Source organism: Centroberyx affinis, unplaced genomic scaffold (assembly GCF_046629955.1).
Source record: "Centroberyx affinis isolate AG114_WGS23_722 - 3 ecotype Tasmania unplaced genomic scaffold, CSIRO-AGI_Caff_v1 ptg000910l_1, whole genome shotgun sequence".
In the NCBI taxonomy this organism is placed as follows: Eukaryota; Metazoa; Chordata; class Actinopteri; order Beryciformes; family Berycidae; genus Centroberyx; species Centroberyx affinis.
The window spans coordinates 1-24,639 of record NW_027279494.1 but is presented as its reverse complement, the minus strand read 5'-3'; the positions used below and the strand labels follow the sequence as shown (position 1 = coordinate 24,639).

Below are 24,639 nucleotides of genomic sequence, written 5' to 3'. Positions count from 1 at the left end.
TGGTAGATGTCAGGTAGAAAAACAGCTTAAAAATAGGGCTCAAGTGTGACACCATCTGCCCGTGACGGAGGGGAAATGAACATGCACAATGGAAATATTTCTCTCTTGTAATTAATTTCCTAATGATTAGATCCCGGATAAAGTCCCTAAGAGACACATTGTGTGCGTTAATGGATAACTGTTCCATATTTGTGCATCAGCCCCAGAGGTTTCAGCATGCTGCGGCTTGACTGTCCCTCGCAACCCCATCCTTCATTTTCCACCTAGCCTAGGAATGACATCGCAAATGTGTGAATTGCTTCGCTAAAGTGAGAATGATGACACGTGGAAATGAGGTTGTAGCTGGGTGGCTGCTTGTCGCGCAAGCCTAAAGTTACATTGCAGATAGATGTCTAAAAACCTGATTTATTACAACACAGGTTCTACCTTTATTTGCCCCTTGCCAGTGACCGAGATGAGACGCAAACATCCTAGTTGCCCTTGGTTAGAGGACCATTTAATACATTTTCGTATTTCCAATACACCAATACACACCATGTGCTGCTTTTTTCATGTTTTTCAAGGGTAAGGATGAAAGACCTGTTGCTGGAGAACTAAACAAAACGCGTTCACCCGGTATCTGCGGACCCATCCACCCTCTCCCATACAGATCTAATAGCTCTTCCCAGTGGGTTCATTGCTGTAGAATAGCGGGCCTGGGCTGAACATGACTGGGTTGGTGGACTGGACCAGGCTCAATGGCTTTACCTGGCGACAGTGTCCAAAGTTAACACCTGCCAAGCACCTTACCTGCCAACCCTCACAATTTTCCTGGGAGACTCCTGATTATCATGCCCTTCTCGTGGTGTTCGCCTGTGGTCTCATTTCTCCCCATTTTCTCCCATATTTTGATCAAATTTAAAAATCTGTGCATATACAATAGGCTGTTCGTTAAAAAATAGTTACACAAAAAAATCTAGGTCCTATACTACCACTGCTGTTTCCGAACAGTCAACAAAATGCGTTTCAACAAAAATGCAGTCTCCATTTTATTGATTTTTGTATTGAGTTTTGTACTATATTTTCAATGTTATTCTATACATAAAAAGTTACCTGAATATAGGAAATCCGGTCTGTGAACCGAATCATTTGGGGAATCTGGGGAAAATGTGTTTTTTTTTTTTTTTATATTCGGACACAGCCTGGCAGGATGAGTATAGCTCTTTCAGTGATGAAGAACACATGTTGGCCCTGTCAAATACAGCCAAGGTTTGAAATATTGGCCAGGTCATTCTTATCGTACTTCTGATTGTTATTTGTTTATTTATTAGCACACATAATGTGATGCTGGTTTTTTTTAACATGTGCTAATATTGTGATATGGATATCATATAAAACAGAAAAAAGAGAAAAAATCAGCTTGTGCAAATATCTTTGAAGAAAACACTCAAGAACACAGCTGCACTGGATAAAAACTAAACTATTCATAAAATGAAATGGTACCACAAACCCTTAATCACTGAAATGACACCATCCACCTGAAAGGCATCACTGAAATGTATCGGTATTCTGATGTTCTTTTATTCCCTTCACGAATACATTAGTGGTCTGGAGGGTCTCAGTGATTATGATTATCATGTTGTACCATGAATTGTACCACAAGGAAGTAGGGGAATCGGTCCATTCCTCATCCTTGATCTAACAGTGAGGCGCGTTCACTGACCTACATACAGCCTGCTCTCTGCAGTGACCGGTCCATAGAGTCCCTTCACTCAAAATGAACTGGAGAAAGTACTGTGTTGTCAATTTATGCCCACTGCCACCCCTACTTTGTGAATATTCAGCACCATGTGGACTCATTTATCTGTCTCAAACCAAATGACATCTAGAATCACTCCCTTAACCACTATCGACTTGAACTTCACAGGATAAAGATTGTACTATGTGCAGATTGCCTTTCAGTAGAGAACATTGGATTAGCCTTCCCTCCTCTGCCCACAAACACCATGTTGCTACACGAAACAGATTGGCCGAAATCCACTCTAGAGATTACACTTCATGCATGCCAAGAAAGAGTACTTCAAAGCTAATGGGATGCCATATTTTATGTATTTGGAGAAATGGATATGATTTGAAAAGAATGGTTTTGCTTCGACCAGACAGTTCACATTGATTTATTTTACAGTAATGAGCCCTGATTATCCAAGTGTAGCTATTAGCTGAAGCCGCTAATGTGTTCAAATTAGCTCCTGGTCCATGTAATTTGACCAACCCCCTTCAGCGCTCAGGGCTTTTCTCAGCCTCTAAATGCACCTAGCATGTAGGCTATAAGTGCTCACTTAAAGACCAGTGTCAGGGCTTGATGAGGCTGACCCACTTTCTTCCTGAAAAAATTGTAGTAATGTTAGGTAACATTGTCTCTGCTGTTGCCGTTTTGGTGTTTAGACAAACGCAAGACAACTGTGTGATCTGGTCAGTGCCTCAGGCAAGCTACAAGCCACCTAACGACATTATTCCTCCAATACATTTCCACCACCCACAAACCACTTGGCCTGTGGCCAATACAACATGAGAAAATCAAAAGCTGAGATTGATTTAAATCCCTGTTATTGCTGCTCATCCCTTTTCATTCAATAGGAGTCTTGTCAAATGGCGAGGTCAAATTGCAAATTTTATGGTTGAGGAAGGAAGTTGAGGTAAAACAACCAAACAGGAACACATGCTTGCCAGACAAAAGTAAATGACTATTCTCGTTTTAACAAATGGTGTACTTAAAAAACATTCTCCAGCTTTATCCCCAAACTGGTCTGGAACTGATTTGATAACAGAGAAGCTTGTTCTCCTCCAGACACAGACTATAGTAGTTAAGGTATTATTGAAACAAAGCAGTGCTGTGTGTGTGGTCCGTCTTCTGCACTGTAGAGTCCACTGTCTTCTTACTGGGCTCCACCCTGTCACTGGGAAAAGCTCTTTCTGTTTCTTTGTCTGTCTTGTCTCTCTCTCTCTCTCTCTCCCATGCATGCATTACCTTGCATGCTGTAATGTTACCCTAAGGTGCGCAAACACCAGTCAAACCCACAAAGGCCACAACGTCACTGTATATTGACCATGACTATACATTACAGAATTTGTCCTGCATGTTTGATCAAGATAATTATTCTTTTCTAGCCTTCCATTTATCATGAAATGTTTTCACTTAGGACACATGCTCTTTGTCAGCAATGCCTTGCTTCTATGGATGGGACAATATATCGAAACTCAGTATATCGCAGTGCACAAATATGACACTACGTATCGTGGCAGAAAAATGAATTGCGATATTAGCTACATTTTATTCTGCTCTAGTAATCACAAATGAGTTTCATTAGTTGAACTTTGTGATGACCAGTGCCATTGCTAGATGATGTGTGGCTCAGAAATAAACAGAATCCTGCACATAACGTTTACATCGTATCAAATCGTGGACCCCCGTATCGTGTATCGAATCATATTGTGAGATAAGCATATTGTCCCATCCCTACTTGCTTCATATTTTTAGGTACATCCACATTTGCGAGCTGCCACTACTGAGCAATCGGGCTTCAGTGCCTTGCTCAACAGCACTATGATGGTCGTTGTTGAGGGAGGGGAGATTGTTACTCGTTCACTTCACCTGCCCCTAGTTTCCCAGCCAGTCCAGGGATTCTGACTGGTGATCTTTCAGTCACAGATACAGGACCTCCCGTTCTGCCAACAGCATTATGTGGTGTCACGATGGAAGCCACAGAATGGTTTGGATTGCATGTGATCTTTCACCTCCATGGGACTTTGTGTTGAGTCATAGATATAACATCAAACCCACCATACCGCAGTGTTGTAACAGCCAGAGAGCCGCTTCCTGCTATACTACCGCTGTTAAAGCCGGTTAGTACAAACGAACAGCGCTGACCACTCGGAGGAGACTCTTTTCCGAGCCCCTTTTCTGTTGGCATAGCACATGAGGGCATTGTGATTGGCTGCTTCCTTGTTTGGAGAGGACCGAAAACAGGCTGATGCTGTCTCGCTGAGTTTTCTTTTTCTGTCACTTGTTTAAACAGAAACCGGCGCCCTAAAATATCTCTCCAGACCAAGCTGCTGGTCCCCTCAGTCACCCCGTATTGTTTCGTGCTTCAATGAGCTTAGCTTAGGCCAAGGTAGTGTTTTCTTTTTTCCCCAAGTGCAGGCTGTTGGCCTGTGATGTTTCACCCCTTACAGTCAGGTCGTGCCTTGGAATTTGCTTGGCTATTGTGGCCCCACCAGAATGAGACCTAGACACCATGAAAGTGTGTGACTTCTTTCAGGTGAAGCCAAAAAACACATGTGGCCTGAACTACCGGGAAGGAGCTAGGAGCTTGTCATAATGATGTGAAAAATAACTTTTTCACCTTGTTAGCTAATTCTCCTTTTCATAATGTTCGCCTATTTAACAATAAATGGCAAAAAGTTAGCAAAAGTTTTTATTTATTTATTTTTTAGATCAAAATCCCATAACGTTTACTTCCTGGCGTATCCATAGCACTTTGTAACACTTGTTTTGACAAGTGCTGTATAAATAAAAAAAAAAAATAAAAGTCTTTCTTCATGGCAAACCAGTAAGTGTACATAGAAATTCCAATCTATAATACCATTGCAAAAAAAAAATTCACCCTACGCCCCCCCTATCATATAAAACCTGCAACCTGCATGGTACGGAGGGGCATTTTTGGATATTCACCCCCCAAAAACCCTGCTTCCTCTTCCTAAGACACCATGATTGTGTCCTGGTAGCTGGAATATATTCATTTTAAAGAATCTGGGATTTTTGACAGCTCACAATAAAAGCATGTTTATTATGTTTATCATGTTTATTATGGTCCAACCCGCCCACGTTTAAACGGTTTCTTCTTGCCTTATGTCCCGCCTATTTCAACCAGAAATACATCAGAAGCAAGACACCATTGGAATGTTGTTTTTCTTGTGACCTTAAAGTGAGGATGATCTATATTAGGAAACCGTCTTAGAGGTTGGATGATGGTACAGTAGCCTAAAGATTAGAGGTACAAACTTTGAACCTCAAATGTTACCAGTTTGACACGCTGGATTGGTTTGGACATTTTGGATGCCAAAAGTGGATACAGCTCTCCCCTCCCTCAACAGCCTCTGAAGTCTCCTTGAACATGTCTTTTAACACCGAACCCTTCCCAGATCCAAACCCCCTCCCCCAGGGCATTACAGGCATTACTTATCATCTGTGACAGTCCCTCTCAAATTGGCATGGCAAGTGCTTCATCAATGCAATAATTATGTTGTGTCCATGGCACACCAGCCCAGCACCCTGAGTGTTTCCCAACCTTTCATCGCCATGCCAACCAGCAAAACACAGGAAGTTGGAACAATGAACAGATGAGGGTCTGTGTATCCTGGATACTGGTGTTATGATTTTATCCACAAAGAACAAGTTACATTGGTAATCCTTCACTGTACGCAGGCTTTCAGCTGCCAAACATTAACTTTGTGCTATGTACAGCTATGCTCGTCTTTCTACACATTTCTAACATTTATTTTACATTTTCATGGAAATTCCTTTTGTGAAGTAAACAATATAAATAACATGAAAGACAAGTATACCTATGCATGACCCTCATATTGCTGCATAGTCCATGATCTATTGCATGACCCTAATATATATTGCTGTATAGTCCATATGTTCAGCATGTTCAGCTGTTCAGGAGTCTGCCAGAGTCTAATCTTACTGACCCTGTGGTTTTTAAAGGAGTCTTAGAACTACGTATGAGAATGATTAAGTAAGTAGTCTGTTAATCACTAGATGGTGTACTATTTGTCAATGAAGTATTCGTCTAAAATAAATTCAACCTACCTGCAGTGTTGAGTGAGAAAAGAAATAGGCCTACATTTCCTGGTCTCATCAATTTTAGAAAATAGACAGCTCACATATTATGCCTTAAACAACTGTCATCATCAGTCACTTTGGTTGCATGTTTTTTGGCAAACATAACAAAAGCCATCAGTTATGTCTGTCTTTCTAGGGCTTTCTAGTTTTAGACCATTTGTAGTTTATTAGCACTTTATATAATCTTAAACTCGTCAAAGTTCTCATCTTCAGTAAGAATTTGGTGAAGTTACAGGTGAGGTTGTGGGTTATCTTGGTTTGTTTTTTTAGGCTATTGCTGTAAGAGTTTTGGAAATTCCCTCTTACATTGGCAGGTCAGTATGAAATGTTTTGCAATAAAAAATGATTTCATGGTTTTTTAAACGGAGGGCTTTTCTTTCAGGTCTGACGCGCATCGTGCAGCTGGACCTGGACTTGAAATACAGGACCAACATCAGGGATCTCTTCCAAGAGTTTGATCGCTTCCCTCCCGGAGCGGTCATAGGCATCAGCAGAGAGATGCAGCCAGTCTACAGGTAGGCTGGTTTGGTTCATCACATTAGCTATTAGGGAAACACTGATGCCACTTTCTCAGTGCTGATACCAAGTACTAAACTTTGTGTCAGCTGTTGTAGAGCGCTAAACCAATCTATTACTTTGAGATCTACTTGTGATATAATCTCTTTTTTTTATATGGCATCTTCTAAATTTTAAATTTAAAAGAAAATGACGTCTCTTTGCTTTGATTTCCGACATGTTACTGGCTTTTGATGTCGAATTTTAGTATTGGGGAAATTCTCAAATGCCGACAACCCATTATATCTTGGCATGGCCCATTATATCTTGGCTATTGATCAGTGCATCCGTATTAGCAATGTCCTTTCTGTTACTCCCTCTCTCTCTCTGTCTTTGAGCACACACTCCCTCACTTTCTGATCCACTGTACAAATTTCACACACTCTGTTGACCCCAGATGGATTGAAATGAAAGTTTTTATCGGTCTCACTTGCGCGTACTCGCTCACGTTCTCTCGCAGTTTCTAAGTGAGAAAGAACATCAGAAGTATCTCACACAGTCTCAGACACTGAATCACAAGAACACTGAGGATGTTGCCAGCATGTCATTTCTACACCTCAAACAAAAACTCAAAACTCAAAACCTCTAGCTGCAATATTAAAAAAAAAAAAAAAAAACCTGGGCTCCCTGTAACGTTGTCGTCCATGTGTTCCTATTCAAGGACAGGGCTTTTAGATGTGGTGAAGTGGGTCTGAGTTCTGGTCGATAGGAGCCACGTGGCCCATCAGTGTCAGAGGGCGCCCACTAAAAGCTGAGAGGAGATGGCACCTTTGATTTGTGAGAGCTCACTAGTCTCAGGTTCTCATCAAAGTGACAGTGACAGGAGCGCTCTCTGGTGTGTGTGTGTGTGTGTGTGTGTGTGTGAGAGAGAGAGATCCATGAACTGCGCTGTCAAGACTTTTAAATATAAACCCAGGATTGGGGGCTGGAGCAAGAAGGGAAGACGGACTGTCCAAGAAGGTGTGGGGGACAAGGAGGAAGAGAGAGAGGAGTTTGTAATGGTGAAGTGTGGGGGTGTGTGTGTGTGTGTGTGTGTGTGTGTGGTGCTGGGGACGTATTGGAGAGGCTGGCGGCAGGCGAGGGATGTGAGGGCAGGCGAGGTTTGCTAGCTCTAACGGAAACTTCCATGTGAGTGTTGCAACGTTCTGAAGGTCATCGTGTTTTGCTTTTTTTTTGTTTTTTTGGAGGGGGGGTGGGCAGCAACAGGAAGCTGAGAGCTGCTCTTCACCTCTCTCTATGTTGTTCACTCTCCATTTGTCTAGCTCTCTCGCTTTGCCTCACTGAATGAGATGCTGTAGGGGGAGGGATTTGATGTGGGTCACAAAATAATGGGATACAGACTATTCTTTCAGTTGTAATATTGATGATTATTGAATGCTGCAAGTCTGGACTTTCTAAAGTGAGGATACTGGTTTGTCTGGGTATTCTGAAGCATTTTAAAAAGGTTGTGTGCCAGTGGAAGTACTGTATGGTCTTTGTGTGTTTGCATCGGCCCCAAGCTGCTTCATTTTCCAGCCATCATTTTTCCTCCCTGAGGCATTTGTCACCTCACATTAAACATGCGTCAAGCCCCGGAGAAACAATCTACTTAAAGGGAAACGGCACTTAATTTAAGTAATCACATAATATTCCTTCAGCCTGGGACAGTCCAATAAGTATGTGCGTTGACCTAGTGTAGCTCCATATCAAAAATAGAGGAGGCCCGCATTCATTCATGCTGATAAAAAGTCTGTTTTATTCAATAGACGTTTTGCCCATCAGGGCTTCATCAGTGTCAGTGTTTTAAATAAATCTCTCCCAAAACCAGAGAACTAAGACTTGAAACCCTAATGTCATCAGGCATAAAGACTAAGTTGGTATGAAATTGAGTGGCGTTCCCCTAATTAAAAGAGAAATCTTGCCATCAAACAGCCATAAACAATTCAGAACCATGCCATTACCTGGCAGCATAAAGATGGTGATGGATGGCCTTCATGACTAAGCTAGTTCAGTTTCAGTAGATAAGTCTCTCATGCCAAGATCAATAATTGAAGATTTGGCAGGCTCTAACTAGCCACTGATGCTCCATGTCAGGAAATGTCACACCTGGCTGGAGTTAATAAATAATCTGCTCATCCCTGCTGCGCTGTGGGCTGGTAGAAGAATATACTGTATTTGCAAGACACCGATGGGATTCCTCTCACCTTTTCTCACCTGGCTACGCTCTACATCCCAGCTGCCAGGTTATTCTGACCTGAGTTCATTGCAAAATTCACATCAATCAAGCCGACCCATTGAGCCCACTTTGCCTTCAAGTCATGGCAACCCCTTGGTGGCACTGCAGAGCTGGAGACCGAACTTTTTCTATCGACGATTTCTGTTTGTTTTTCTCCAGTTTCCCCTCTCCTCTCCTCTCCTCTTCCCTTTTCTCTCGCCGCTTTTGTCCTCCTCTCCCTCCCTCCCTCCCTCCCTCCCTCCTTCCTCTCCTCACATCCTCAGCCCTGCAGCAGCGCGCCAGCTCAAGAGGAAGAATAGGCAGCTTTCTCAGACCATTGTTCTTATCCTCCTTTATAAACACAGCTCGTGCCACAGCAGTGTGTGTACTGGCACTTGTCTGTAAGAGCCATAAACAGCAGTATCTTGAGTCAATGAGTGCTCACAGTGGTTTTTGCCATTTACTACCTTATTTGGCGAAAAAACGCGTTCTGACTTGTTTTCAGGTAGGTAACGTTTTTCACCGGTTTAGCCTTAATCGAGATCAGTCTCACTTTTAACTTTGTCACAATTGTGATAAAGTTAGGCCTCTATTGGCACAGTCAGTCTTTTCAAATAAGTCCAGGCAATTAGTGAGTCACACATTTTGCGAATGAGTAAGGATCAACTTCCCGTACGTCTCGGCCCACTTCAGCTCACCTATGAGCCAGTTTTTCTTCCCTTTATTAACTTATGATCAGAGACGGGTCTGATTAAGAGTCCTGCAAACCACTTTCATCCATCAAACCATGACGTCAGCTGTCACATATCCAAAATGGATTTCTGGAGTGCAGCCTATAGCAGATGATGTGTGTGTATGTTTGTCTTTGTGTGTGTGTGTGTGTGTGTGTGTGAGTGTGTTGCAGTAAACAAGGGGCTCTGACTTTCCCGCTCTTTGTTCCTCAGCTGATTTTTCTGTCTTTCTCAGAGGTACTAACACAAACACGACTGGCTCGTTTAGACTGCTTTGCCGCTTTCCACGCAGGCACAGCATCAAAACAGGACGTCACTTTGTGTGTGTGTGTGTGAGGGAGAGTAAGACTACACCACGGCTGTGTCATGCTTACAAGGGCTGTCTAGTGGAGCAGCTGCTTACTGCGATAAACATACAGCCAGGTGGTCTCCTCCAGGTTTTTACAGACTGTGTGTGTGTATGAGACAAAGAATCTGCTTGTGTTTGTATGAATTTAAAAGGGGGGCGGGGTTAGTAAGTGAACAGCTGTGATGGCGCTTTCATAGTTTGTCTTTTTACTCGTTCTCAACAATTTTCCTCATAATTCACTACCACTACACACACACACACACACACACACACACACACACACACACACACACACACACACACACACACACACACACACATTGAGAGAGAGAGCTCAGAGTGATGGATGCGCAGTAATGAATATGGTTTTAGCTGAGACAGGTTGTGCTCTGTGCCAAAAGCGGCCCTTTTGAACACACGTCTCTCCATTCCAGTTTCCTAATTTGCAATGGCAAAGAACAGCGTCGCCCTCTATATACCCTCATACCTCAACTCTAGTGTCAGAGGGCACTGTCCCAGTCTACAGAGAGGAAACTTCCAGCCTTAATTGACAACCTTTTGTTCTAGCGCTTTGAACTCCTCTCTCCGGACATTCTTCAGAGGAAAGGAAAATAATGAAACAATATACTTTAGACAGGGGGAGAGGGCCAGGGAAAGAATCCAATTTAGCTTGAGTTGCATATCATCAATCTTGCACGTGCTTTGAAAGCACTTTTTGTTTCATGTTCTTCTCCGTCCCGAGGCGCCTATGGATAAGATTAATGTTCCTCCATCTGCTGTTCAATAGCTTAACGTTCAAAAGAACCTATTGCACAGAAATTTGCATTAATGTAAATTATGTGGTTAAAGAAGTGTTTTACAAGGCTGAGTGCTTTACTCTCCAGGTACTACACAGGTTTCAGAAACATCTAAACACTTCCAAGTTAACTTTTTTGCCCATGTAGCAGTTTATCCTAATTATTGCATGGTTACACATGGGCGCCCACCAGCAGATAAGTACTGGAACTGCATATACAGGTATACAGTAGTAAATAGTCCATTATATGTGGAACTGTTCGATGTGAATTAATTCTAATATCCCTAAAACTTAAAGATTGTCGTGTGTGTGTGTGTGTACTGTGTGTACTGTGTGTCGATGATGTCATATTTCTGGTGAAGTGGTTTCAGAAATGCAGCCTGGGCTTTCCTGGCAGGCCTCGGAGGGGTCCAGGAACTCCAAACTGATCTGTATCTCTGCCCTCTCCATAGTCCTGTCACTGTAGCGGCTCAATGGTCCACTGACCGGGGGAAGCCCCTACTAATGTTCTCCCCGTCTGCCCGGACACACACACTCAAAACACACGGCAGCGGAGCAGGGGCTCACGCCACTTACCACAAACAGCCTCACTGACTAGCTGATTTACGGGATCTAAACAAAACCCAAAGTCACAACCGGTTCCCCATCTTGTTAGACCAACAAGGCCGTGTGTGTGTGTGTGTGTGTGTGTTGGTATGTTTTTGTGAGTGTGCACATTCAGCAGTGGCATGAAGGATAACTCACTCTGCCAGCCTATTTGTCCAAGTTCAGCGGGCTCAATGAGACTTTGAAGGAAGGGAGCTTTAAAACACATTGCAGAAACAGCAATTGCTTTATTCCCTTTTTTTTTTTTAAATAAATTAAAATGTGTTGACAGCAAAGCACATTTTGAAGTTTGCAGTTTCTCTCAAGGACATTGCTATTTGCCCAGCCAGCAGTAGTCTCCAAATTAGCTATAATAAATCGAGTGAATCACATGCGCAATAAAAATGTCTTTTTTAATATCATCTACCTATTGAAATGTGATTTAGCCTATAATTTCTTCACTGTTGAGTAACTGTATCCAAAAGCATATGTTGAATACTGTATAATATAGATAGTTCTAAAGCATTGCCAATACACTGGAAATTACTAGATATTATGTAATATCTTAAGTTTGAAACTTGGTTTGTGTGAGCTAGCTAGCTAGTGCATCCTCTCCACTGGAGTGTTTTCCTGTGTTGAGTGGAGAGGGCTCTCAGCTCGCACTCGTGTCTGGTGTTAATGGACAGAGCATTATGCAGGAGAAGGCATCCTCCCACCAGCTGCATTCAGCGCACGTCCTGCCAATGAAAAGTTCATTATTGGAAAAAATGCCCCGTCTCTTCCTCCTGTAGCTGCATCCGTAACGTTTTAAAACCCGAGAGACAAGACCCGCTTACGTAAGTGTCAGAGTGACAGCCACAAACACTGACAATGGAGAGACAATAGCCAGATGCATGTCAGCGTTTCTTATTTTGGTTTATGTGTTTTGGTTTTGAGCTTCTGTCGTATGTTACATCCCACGTTTTCCCACTTTGAAGACGGATGCATATCTTTCAGATTTTATACAGTCAGATCTTTCTAAGCTGTGACATCCTTCTCCATCCTTGTTCTGATTTGAATCTATTTGTGAAATGGGTTTTGCGAGTGGGACACATAGTGGTCTTGTAAAGATTGTACCATCACATAGCCCCCTTACTTATCAGGATAGATTATAAGATGTATTATACACTAGAATAAGCCAACTTTTTAAAATGTGTGCCATGACTGCATTGATTCATGACACACTTCACAGTACACACTCCAACTTGGCTCGAGAGAATTTCTTTTGAAAGGGTTTTGTTTTTGTGTTGGGGGTCAGGAAGCGCTTGATTTTGTAGCTAACGATTCTGTAAAGTTAGATTTTTAAGTAGGCGCCAGCACCTTCGGGCTTTCTTGCTGAATGGCTTCCCTTTCCTGTCAGTGCTGGAACTCTGATATACCTGCTTCAGTCTGCCAAACGGCTCGGTGATGAAAAGGACCAGACATTTCATTTGTTTACCCCCGAACCAGACCCCCCTCTATCAGCAGGAGTGTTTTAAGCAGCTTTCAGAGATTAGGCCGTTTCTCGTTCTGAACAAAGTGGACAGATTTGGATGATGTAGCAGCACAGAGTGTCCCTGTCGCCTGCTAATGCTTGCCGTTCTTTTTGGAGTGAGAGGGACACTTCACTTGAGAGGCTGGCAGTGAAAATTAGAGGCAGGCGACGATGGCTCTGTGAACTTGCAGACCGCAGGGGGAGGCACTTTTAGGAATGCCGATCTTAGCTAAGAGGTTACACTGAAACTTTTTTGGGTGTACAGCCATAGAGGAACAGAAAATGCTGTTTATAAAGACATTCTGCCAGGGAACAGTGCTGCAGTATGTCCCAGTCTCTCAAATCAAGCTATTACTCAAAGGTCGAGGTGACCAGTTTGGAAAAGTACTCCAGCATCAGACATCAGAACGCACACAGGGAGGGACACGACCAATGTGCAAGAGTCAAAGTTTGGACACATCTTATTGAATGTACTGTGTTTGATCTAAAGGCTTATGCTTAAATGCTTGAAATTTGTTTCTTAGACAAATATAAATAGAGAAGTTGATGCCTATGTATGAAAGTTTTTGCCTTTCCATCAAGGCAAATGGTGGCTGCTTTAAAGAATCTAAAATATAAGATAGTTTTGATTTGTTTAACACTTTTTTTTTGGTCACTGCATAATTCCATTTGTGTTATTTCATAGTTTTGATGTCTCTACTATTATTCTAAAATGTGGAAGTAAAAATGAAGAAAAATGTATGTGTCCAAACTTTTGACTGGTAGTGTATGTATTGCAGTCAGCCTATGTCCCTTTATGTGAGCACACAGGTTGTGGTTATGTAATGTTGGGCAAACTCTGTCCAGGCTCCTTCATTGCTTCATGAATTTGGGATGAAAACAACAGAGAGGTATTTGATATGAGGGAGAGGGTTCTGGTACACTCGTAATTGTAAACACATGCCTTTGTGCATCGAGCCTGCAGTCCTTTATTGTAAACACTTCCTGATGTTCCTTATGTAAGAATTTTATTGGAACTATTTTCATGTCCATTTTGTGCTGTTGATATATTTTAATGAGCTCACTGCAAATGAAGTTTTTGCATCCGAATTCCTAGAAAATGCGAGCAGATTTATGAAAGATTTTTGCTGTTTTGTGATGTTAAAGTTGAACTGTAATCGAAGCGTAGTGTTGTACCTGAAGTGAAGTGTTGTACATTTTTAAAACAAGGCTTGCAGTAATGTCAATAGATGTCAAATTTCAAGTTTCATATTTAAAAGATCATTTGGGGAATATTCTGGAGAATATTCTTCAGTCACTCAAGGACTGTAGAAAAACAAAGTGTCTAACATTATGATGCTGCATAATGTCACATGGATGAAAGACATTCCCCACCTGCAGTCTCTGATATTTTACTGCAGGTGTGTGTGGAATGTGTCTGTCATCATGAACATTACGCAGAATCATTTGTGTACAGCCAGTCAGCGTCAGTCAGTGCTAACAGCAAATCTTGTGTTAAACCTCCCTATCAAACTCAGCCTGAGTGACGGAAATTCAAATATTAACCCAATTTGCCTCTGTTTACATCTGCTTCGCTGTCTTCTGTGACAGTATGGATCTGATGTGTTTCCCATCCCGTGTATGGTATAAATCAAATATAGCTGTCATGTGAACTAAGCACATTCAACATACGAAGAGAAGAGGCTGTGTAAACGTTCCTCTTGCTGACCGTGCTCACCCTAAATGTGTCTCGGTGCACGTAGACCCAACGCATGACTTAAGAGAGACAAATGATCCATGGGGGCCACAAGTCCCCAGCTACCAAACCAAGAGACTGTAAGATTATGTGAACAAGTACAGTGGAGCTGCTATATATAGGTCAGCCATAAAAGCAGAGCATGACGGAGAGAATCCACTGGTCCCACTAGATTTGACTTAGCTGCAGAGTGAGGACGCATGTACAGTAAGAAGCCTAATCATCCTCCTCTTCACAATTTTCCCACTGCTGTTTATTTGCACCAAGAAGGCTAGGCCAATTAATTTGCATGTAGAACAGGGTGGCTGCTTATAAATTTCACTTATGCATTCACTTTAGAAACAAGATGACTTAAGAGGTGATCCGTATTCTTTAACAAAGTTGCTGACTGCCCTGCAACAGCTTTGCTCATCTGTACTGTACCATGATATCAATCTTCCATCCCCATGTGTTTTAAGCCAGAGCATTTATCCATGAATATTTCATTCTCAGAAGATTTTCCAGAGGGTCGGTCTATACTTAGAATTATTTCAATACTGTGAAGTGTGTGTGGGCAAACATGTGCATGCTTGCAAGAGAGGTTCTTTTTTCCCCATTCATCCTTGTGTTCAGCAGGGGTGAAAAAATCTCACTGCATTGGCTTTTAGCAAGCCAGTACACAGAATAGAGCATTTTGTACTTTCTTGAAGTGGACACTTCAAGAAAGCCAGAGAAAAAAAAAACTACTGAAGTTACACCCACAGCACAGAAACCCACGGTCTCCATGGTCTTGATAGAAATATATCAACTGCAGGAATCATGAACACAGTGTGAAAATGACCAGCGTAGACAATCATGTCACCCTGTGTTTTTCCATTTAGGCTTTTTTCACTCCATTAGAATTACATTAATTTTCAAAGATAAATAGCTTTGACATTTATCAAGGAACAAATGCTGCTCAGGTACCCTGACATTCAGTGCTAAAAGAAAAAGGCTTGTGGTGAGATTGCTCATTGTATTAATGGGTTGTATCTGGGCAGTCTTTTAAGCCTCTTGTGTTACTGCACACCCTTACCTCATTCTTCTGCATGTTTTAGACAAATCCATTATGTCTCTCCTATCAGCAAGAGCAGTAGTTGCCCTTCTCTGAATCGCATCTGCTTTATTCTGCTCATCCTAAATATTAAGACGTTTTTGATCTGAATTGAGCTAGTAGATGCTGGCTAGAAATTATATGGCTGACCATGACTTGGTTTTCACACCTTTTCTAATTTTTTCATCCTCTTTTAAAGTTCAAGGGGAAGATGAAATATGATGATCATAAGGGAAATTTCTGGTGTATTTAGTGATACAAAGCACAGCAGCCATACCCAGGGGTATATACAGTTGAGATGCTCAGAAGACCATACCCAGGAGTGCCTGAGAGATGCTCAGAAGCTCTTTGTCAAAATTGGAGTCACGTGCAGCAACAAAGTAAAACATGTTTTCATGCCAATCGCCACTCAGGTCCCTTTGTGCAGTATAGCTTGTAGTGATGTCCACTGAGAGTAAAGTGCTTTAAGGGCAGGCTCTGTTGTTTTCCTAACTTAAGAGTCAATCTCCCTGTGAGCCCTACTGCTCCTCTGAAGCTCTGTCCTCAATGCCTCCTTTCAAGAAGGACGAGAGAGGGAGTTAAGAACATCGATAAGAGACAGTGAGGAAGGGGCTAGATGCATAGAGAGAGGTCATGAAGGATGCACTGCGTTTCACCCTCCCTGTGTTTTCACTGCTTTTTCTTCAAACTTTCTGCAGGATGACGGTATGTTTGGCTTCGCTCAGCCAATATACCAGAACTGAAGTGTGCCTGTCAGTGTGCATATCCATGCAAACATACCAGAGATTCCAGGCTACATTCTCAAATGACAAAACCTCTGCCCTAAGAGCATGCAAAAACTTGAGAACATAAGTAAACCATGATGAAAATCCACTCATTTAGCAAGCTTTCAAGCTCCACACCCATAACCGCATAACTTGTACTGTAGATCAGTGGCTAACTCAGCCATGGAAACTCCCCACTGTAAGTGGTGCTGTAACCATTATTTCCCAAATTCTCCTCATGTTCCTGTATAGCTCAATAGTTAGCACATGGCCAGAGATATAGGTCCAGTGCCCTCAGTGGCACACACTAAAAGTATATACATTCATGCCTATTATAAGACTATTGGCTAAAATCATCAACCAAATGACACATTTATGTCATTTCTTGTCACTCACTTCAAAGTCAGTTAGTCTTAATTATTGATTTCTTCTGTCCCCCTCAATGCTGTGACACCAGCAGTGGACATTATCATGGAATTTACCCTCATTTTTAAATTCCTACCGATGAATCTCCATCCATTACACTTTATCCAGGATTTTCCTGGCCTAACTGGCCCAGGCTGTTTCTTGTAAAGACATGATGCTTATGAGACCCTTCTTGGCAGGTATGTTTTTTTTGCTTTGCATTTGTTTGCTGAGCAGGGGCTACGCTTATTGGTATTGACGTATGGTATTGACTTATTGGTATTGAAGTGATTCTTCATCCATTTTAAGTAGCCTTAATTCGCTCCATGCTCATCAAGTGCAGAGATGAATGTTGGAGGAAGGTGGAGGTTGAGGCTGTGTGAGCCATAGGGGATGGTATGAAGCTGAACTTTTTGAAAGTCACAGTCTGGTCCCTTAGGCTAACCACAGCTGAGCAAACACACACAGCCAGACTACCAAGTTTCTTACCTCCTAGACTGGAGCTGCTGCAGAAAGACAATAAATCCCTTGAAGATTAGATTCTTTGAGTAATCTTAATGCTAGTTGTTAACCAGTTCTATAGATGTTAGGTGGGAGGTTAAGTACTTAAGTCATAACTTGAAGGACACTCCAGCGTGATTCCTGCAGTTTTTTGATCATTGTTTTCATTTTCCATCCCTTTTTAATGTTAATTCTGACTCTTATTACATGCATGCACCACAATTAAAAATATTATTAAATCAGTCTTATTCACTCCCATTCAATTCCAAGCGGCATAGAAAACAACTCCTGAGACTTAAAATTCACTCGCTAAAGGTAATACATCACTGTGATTGAAAAGTCAACAATCACATTTTGCAAAGTTGCATCAGAATGCTAATAGCAAGCTATAAACTTTTACATTTTGAAAGAAGCTCCGTACACAGGTTTCTGCTTGTAAACAAGAGGAGGCAAGATAATGCTTCTGGGTCACTATGTGTCCGATTTTCACGTTTTCCTCTCCAAAATAAATCTTTCAACCAATAGCTAACATTGTTTGCGGTTATGTTAGGACCCGCCCTCTGTCAATCACAACCCAGTCAAGCCAACATGCAAAACAAAGAAAAACACAGTTTAGCTGTATGGGACAGCTAAATTGGGCCTAAAGTTATGTAGTGTGCAGCAGGCTTTAGCCAACTGAGCCACCAGGACACTTTGTTGGTTCAGTATATCTGTCAGTAATAGAAATGTAGTAGTGATAGAACACACACACACACACACACACACACACACACACACACACACACACACACACACACACTGTATGTCCAGTGCTGTAGCTACTTCGGAGTTGGTGTGTTGGCAGAATTGGGTGCTGAGTTGGCATGAGCCTCTGGCACTCCAACCTGCTCCTGGACTGGCTCTCTTCCTGTTTTGGGCCGCAGTACTGTTTGTTCAGCAGGCTTGGACAGAAACAGAGCTGCCCTTCACTCCTCTGACTGTAGATCAGCCCAAACACACGTGAATGAGACATTTCACCATTGGTCTACAAGTTTCCCACAGTGTGAGAAGGGCTTGAGTTCAGATTTCCTGATTTCAGGCCTATTTGGCATGATACCTTTTTTTAACCATTTGGTTCTTGACTTTTCTGCACCTGTATGTTAAAGTCATAGCCTACTATTGGATTTTTACTGCATCTTATATTACCCAGTTTAACATGTTTTCCCAAGTGCCTTACAGCAGCATGAGTACATATATGTTTAGAGAGTAGCTCCAGAGACAATCAAACTAACCCTAACCCTGGCAGTGCTGGTGCCATGGACGGAACCTTTAACCCTAGAAATGTTAGTGCCATCCTCTCTTCCTTGATTGAGGAATATCACCACGACTAACCGAAACCCTACACCTCTCTTTCTCCCCCACAGACACACCTTCTGGCAGTATCGTAAGGAGAACACCCAGAGCAAAGTAGGGGAACCTCCTCCTGATGGCCTTCCTGGCTTCAACAGCGGTGTGATGTTATTGGACCTGGGGGCCATGAGGGCCTCAGCCCTCTACAACCAGCTGCTGGAGCCTGGCAATGTGGCCAAGCTAGCTGACCAGTACCGTTTCAGGGGCCACCTTGGGGATCAGGACTTCTTCACCATGATCGGCATGGAGCACCCTGAACTGTTCTATGCCTTGGCCTGTGGCTGGAACCGCCAGCTGTGCACCTGGTGGAGGGAGCACGGATACGGAGACGTGTTTCAGTTGTACTATCGCTGTGACGGACCTGTCTATATCTACCATGGGAACTGTAACACCCCCATACCAGATGACTGAGGTGTGGACTGGGCTGGTGCTGGACCTAAAAAGTAGTTCATGGACTACTGCAGTAAAACTGAAGGGAATTCTCAGATATTTCTTTGGGTTGAGAGGAAGGATTATGCATACATTATACATTTGTCCTGTTTGATCACTCTACTGCCTCTGCAGTCACTGGCTCTGCCCCCTGCTGGTCGGAGGGCTACTGAAGCGTTTCACTTTTTTTAAGACTCAGAAACCAGACAGCATCAACCATAGTCACTTCCATACACACTTGCACACAAGTACAGTGGCATGTACAGACAGTACAGCTCATCAATGCCTTCCTAAACCATTGTACAATGAGAATGTGGCTCTTATGTCAAGTAAATTAGTTCTTTTGTTTTTCTCATGTTTTTGTTCATTACTCCTTATAAGATTTCATTGACTTTGGTACAAGATTGTTTTGGGAAGAGTCCAAAAAGAGCACTGAGCCATGCTGTGCACTACCAAATAGTGCAATTATTTCCTATTTAATTTAATTCCTTGGAAATTTATATTGCTCACATCAGTCAAAATATTATCTGTAATGAATATGAGGTTAATTAATGTTTGGCAGCCACTATAAACAGATGACGCATATTTTTTTCTCTCCGATTCCCTCACTCCACTTGCTCTCTGTCTCTCACTTCCTCAAGCTTTCTCTCAATGGCCCAGGTTCCCCTTGCATCATATTATCTTCCTCAAACACCACACCAGGTGAGGGCTAATCTGTTGCCATTCACCTCCCACCCAGGTGGCCTGTGGAGGAAGAGGGGGCTTTTGTTTACCACCGCTGGATTCCAGTTTGCGAAGCCACGTGGGCTCAAGGCACAACACACTGGCACCGTTCCATTCAAGCCTGTCTTTCTGTAGGTAGGAGAGGAAAGAAAATAGATCCGGTAGGTGGAGGAGGGCTTGGGGAGAGAATGGTTAGCAATGATGGCAATGATAGTTGTTGTTGATACCCTGCACTTGCAGTTCACCTGCGGCCAAACACACACTCACAAAAGCACACACACATACGTTTCAGAAAGAGCGATGCGGCTAGGCGCGTGACTTCAGACACTGACCCACTTTTGAGCTTCCTCGCTGTGCTCACTGAACTGACACTTTCTTTCAAAGAAATGTCAACACTCAATATTCATCAGACAGCACTTGGGGAAAATTGTCTGAGGTGATGCGCGCATACACACACTCACAGTAAGAATAAAGCACCTGAATGGCTTGCACCATCAAAGGAATCTATACGGGGCATTGAAGGCCATTTGCGATTAATGACTATTTCAAATCACTAAACTTCCTTGAATTCACTCTGAACCTGACCTCTTTTTTTCTTCTTCTGGATTCTTGGAATAAATGCTTCACAGCAGTTATCTAGCAGTAGAAATGGTGGAACAAGGTGAGTCAGTAGTTGTTGGGGTGCGGTTGATGGATGCAATTCTGTAGCCAGATAAATAATCTAAAAGATATTTGGAAATGATAATGATATGTTATGATAGTAAATACATAATCGAGCATAAAAAATGAATTTGGGTATATATTTCATTAATATTAGGCAGTAGCCAAGAGGTTACAGATGCAGGTGTGTGATTGGAAGCTTGTTGGTTAAAGTGAATGAAGAACACTTTCTCCTCCCTCAACAACTACCATGGAGATGCCCTTGAGCAAGGCACTTCAACCCTGTTTTTTTCTCCTTTGGAGCTGCTTAGTGGCAAACAGTTGAAGATAGCTATTCTGGGCAGCTCCCAGGTGTGAATGCGTACAACTGTGTGAGTGGGAAGCAAACATGAAGCCAGGTCATGTCATCTCATATTATATTATCCTCCACTCCTAATTCCTCATTGCACTTCACCACTTCAGGGACCTGCTTGGATGTTTTATCATGAAGGGTTTTGTCCACTCAAGGTTGATAGGTTTTAATATTTAATTTTTCTGAATTATGGGTCATTCATTCTTTGTTAATTCATGAATATAACTTTTTTTAATCTTTTTTTATTTTGTCCAATGCTTGTCCCCGTGTATGTGTCCATGACAAGTTGTATGTGTTGGTATGCCTGTTCTGTACCAGTAAGTGGATGAGCATGCTCCTACATTCATTGTAAGAACTCAAAGGTGCCATGTTTCCTTCACTGACACGACAAAGAGCAGCCTTCTATACTGTAAATGCTTTCCCTTACACAGTCTTTTAATTTTTTATTTTAAAAACTCGATGACCTTTAACAGAGTTACTGCACATGCCCATTGTGTTGTAAGTTTAGCATTCACTCCATTTTGTTCAGACTTCTTTCTTTACATTATTTCATTATAATTTACTTGTGTATATGTGTCCGGTATGGTTACTCTTCAAAATTTGTAAAAGCAATATTGTATTTTTTTTCTTTGCTAAATAAATTATATATATCTATATATATACATACTAACATTAATTGTATTATTTTCACTTTCATTTTTAAAGAGCTCACCTACAAGATGGTCTTTTGGTTTGTTTGTGTGGGTGGGATGGGAACTGTTAGAGAGCATTTCCATCCTTGTGAGTACCATTTTGTCAGTTTTCATTTTAAAAAAGTGCACCCTTTGAAGGTCAGGGTTAGAATTACATGCAAGGGAATGAATGCAAGTCTATAGAACACTCTTGCATTTCTAGTAATACAAATGTGCCCACCCATGCATGCGTACTCATTTTTCTGTTACAATGCTAGACATGACCTCTTTCCCTCACCCATTTTTACAGACACAGGCAGGTCGCCCATCCATAGGTAATGGAAAACCCACAAGATCAATCGGCCCTGACCCCCGCACAGGCTGACACCGAAATGGCAAACACTTTGTGCCCACTTTACACCTGTGATTAGAGCATCTCATATCTAGATTAGCTGGATTATATTTACATCTAGCATGAATGTGCATCTTTTGTGTCTTGTCCATATTGAAATGAGATTGCTCTCCCTCACAAAAAGCAGATCCCATCACCTCCCTTAGTAATATTGACATTCTTTTGAATGATGGCAAGCACTCTGAGAAACTGCATTTTTTTTTTACATACACAAAAAATAGGAAAATGGGCCTAATTTAGGCAAATGAGGAACGACTGAGGAGAAGCGTTGTCGATACAGTTTCGTCAGACAAAATAGACGGCAGACGCCTTGGGCCAAATGGAAAAGTGTATCCATATTTCCAATTTTGTGTCAAAACTGTCTATCACCTGTTTGTGTGCCCTTGCTAGTTGTATCACAGACAGGAGGATGCCATACTGCAGCTATGGATTGTGCCTTTAACAGTGGCTTTTTACACTCTGACTCACATGTCTACCTTGAAGTTCCAGTCCACTGCATTGTATTACAGTCCAAAGATAAAGTTGTATTGGGTTGGGCATAACCCTAGGCTATCTAGCCTACTAGTCTGGGTTAGGGTTCAGGTTAGCGCTGTGATTCGTAAAGTCCAGAGATTCATTCACAAACACACAGTGTGCATTTATCCTCAGAATGAACAGAACACCATGCTGGCTCTCTTGATGCTTTAGCCAAGAAACACATGCAGCTTGATCCAGCTCTTGGTGAGAGTTAAAAGGTTTCTCTGCAGCTCTCTATCTCCTCCAGATTGTGACAGGAGAGGCAATGCCAAGGCTCCACAGATTCCATTGCTGCTGCAAGTGCTATTCATAGAGTGACTCACTCTGCATCAAAGCCTTGCGTGTACGCAGTCAAGGCCAGCAGAAACATCACATGAAGATACTCCTACAGACGTACACACAAACAAATTGGACGGCATACGGACACGTGCATGGGCATATGCTCACACACACCTCGGCTCCTACCATTAGTCATTTGTCTCTCAAGGTGACTACTAACCATTCAGCAAACACACTCTGTTGCTGCACCAAATCCAACTCAATCAAATCCTCTGTTTGTGATCTCAGTAGTGCTTTTCAGTCAGTGCTTTTGCTCCGGGACCAGATTTTACCTTGGCCATGAAGCTGTGACCCAGTTCTACACAAAAAACAGGTTAGGACAAAAGAAGAGATGTGATTTTAGACTCTACATCATGACTCACTTTGGAAATTGATTTGGCTCTTAACACAAATTCAATCTGGAAGACTGGAGAAGCTTGCGCACATAATAGTTATTAAGCACAAACTTACAAAGTGCTACTAGCAAACAAATCCAAAACAGGATTTCATACAGGTGACATATAGATGGGTTTCTTGTTTGGAAACAGTGGGAGATGCACACGCAAACCTGGTGTGGTTTCAAGGTTTCTGCCTATGAGAAGCTGAAATTACATTTCACTTTGTTCTATGATTTGTCATTGTTTTTTCCAAGTGCATTCAATTAATTCCTGAGCCTTACTATCTCGGTGCTATAGTTTTACCTTCATCTTTGCACAGATACTGTAACGTTACATTTAGCAAGTTTTGCAAGTCTTTATGTTAGCATTGCTAGCTGACAGCAACAATACAGTAACAGTAGTATCTTAAAATGGCAACATTATCATAGCTATGTCTCTGAGTATATCTTTGGAACTGTCTCTTTGCAGCTGTCCAGCTGTCATGCTTGCTGATATGACACTTGCTCAGCTTGGCTAAACTACTAGCCATGTTGCATTTTATGGTAACATTAGCTAATTGCCATGGACAGCAGGCCTATTTGCAAACACAACATTTGTTTTGCATCCTTTCCTGTGTTTAGGAGCTGATTGTTGTTACATATCCACATAATGACACTTAAACTGGGTTTTGGCTAGATGAAGCAAGAGGACACATATAGCTCATTCCACCCTCAGAAATTGCAGCCAATCTGCCAACCTAACTGGTTCCTTAATGACTCACACTTAGCTGATCACTTACTTATCAACTTACAAACTCAGATTTGGTCTATTTAGTACATATTGGGCATGTGTAAGAATGTTTGAGTCCAAGAGGGACTGGAACAGTAGGCTATGATACTGAAACTCTGGTGGCTGGTAAGAGGTAATATTAGTATTCATATTAATGTTATTATTATTAATAATATTTATTATCATTGTTATTATTAGGGTTCTAAACACTGCAGCTGCTTTGTACTAACAGGAAAAACACTGTTAACTTTCACATCCACATCCACTGTCTGCGTCACCTCCAGTCTCTTCCAATCCATTCCACTCCACACACACACTATTGCTGACTCCCAGTGTGGAACTCCCATTCCACACACACACTATTGCTGACTCCCACTACTTGCTGAGAGGTACAATCCATCACTGCAAAAAAGAGGCAGTGAATGAATATATCAAACATTATTTGTTTGTTTGGGTTTGGCACCTTAAGTTTTGTTTTGCCTGCTGTCAGCCACCAGACAGAATAACAGTGGATTACAAAAACCTGGAGCTACTCCCCAGGAGGCGTGCTAGCATTAGCATGATAAAGCAATGTTCGACGCATTCATCCCTTCCTTCCTTCACTCACTGTTCACACAAACAGTTCTTGATAAACATGCTGAGAGCACAGAACCATTACTATCAGCAGAAACCTCACACTGAGGTGCCTTGAGGACAAACATGAAATCACAGCAGTGTCCCGTCACACAAAACCCAACATTTCAAACTGCTGGCGTATGCTTGGGAGATAATATGGCAGAAAGGCAGGAAATGGCTTTTACGTTGCAAAATAAATGAAATGCTGCAGACTTTGAACATCTGAACATCCAGACCATGTCAAATCCAAAACTAATGTCTTTTCTGGTCCTGAAACGCAGCTGTCGCACAAACAAGTGTG

At 42.1% G+C, this 24,639-nt stretch overlaps 1 protein-coding gene across 1 annotated transcript in view; it reads left to right on the top strand.

Annotated features, from left to right (window-relative positions):
• xxylt1 (xyloside xylosyltransferase 1) overlaps positions 1–21,243 on the top strand; it is a 31,026-nt gene extending 9,783 nt beyond the window's left edge. The window contains exons 4-5 of the mRNA XM_071521658.1: positions 6,270–6,402; positions 18,491–21,243. Of these exons, the coding sequence (XP_071377759.1) occupies positions 6,270–6,402; positions 18,491–18,887 (530 nt within the window). The 3' untranslated portion in view covers positions 18,888–21,243. The remainder of the gene's footprint in view (positions 1–6,269; positions 6,403–18,490) is intronic.
• The last annotated feature ends 3,396 nt before the right edge of the window (positions 21,244–24,639 follow it).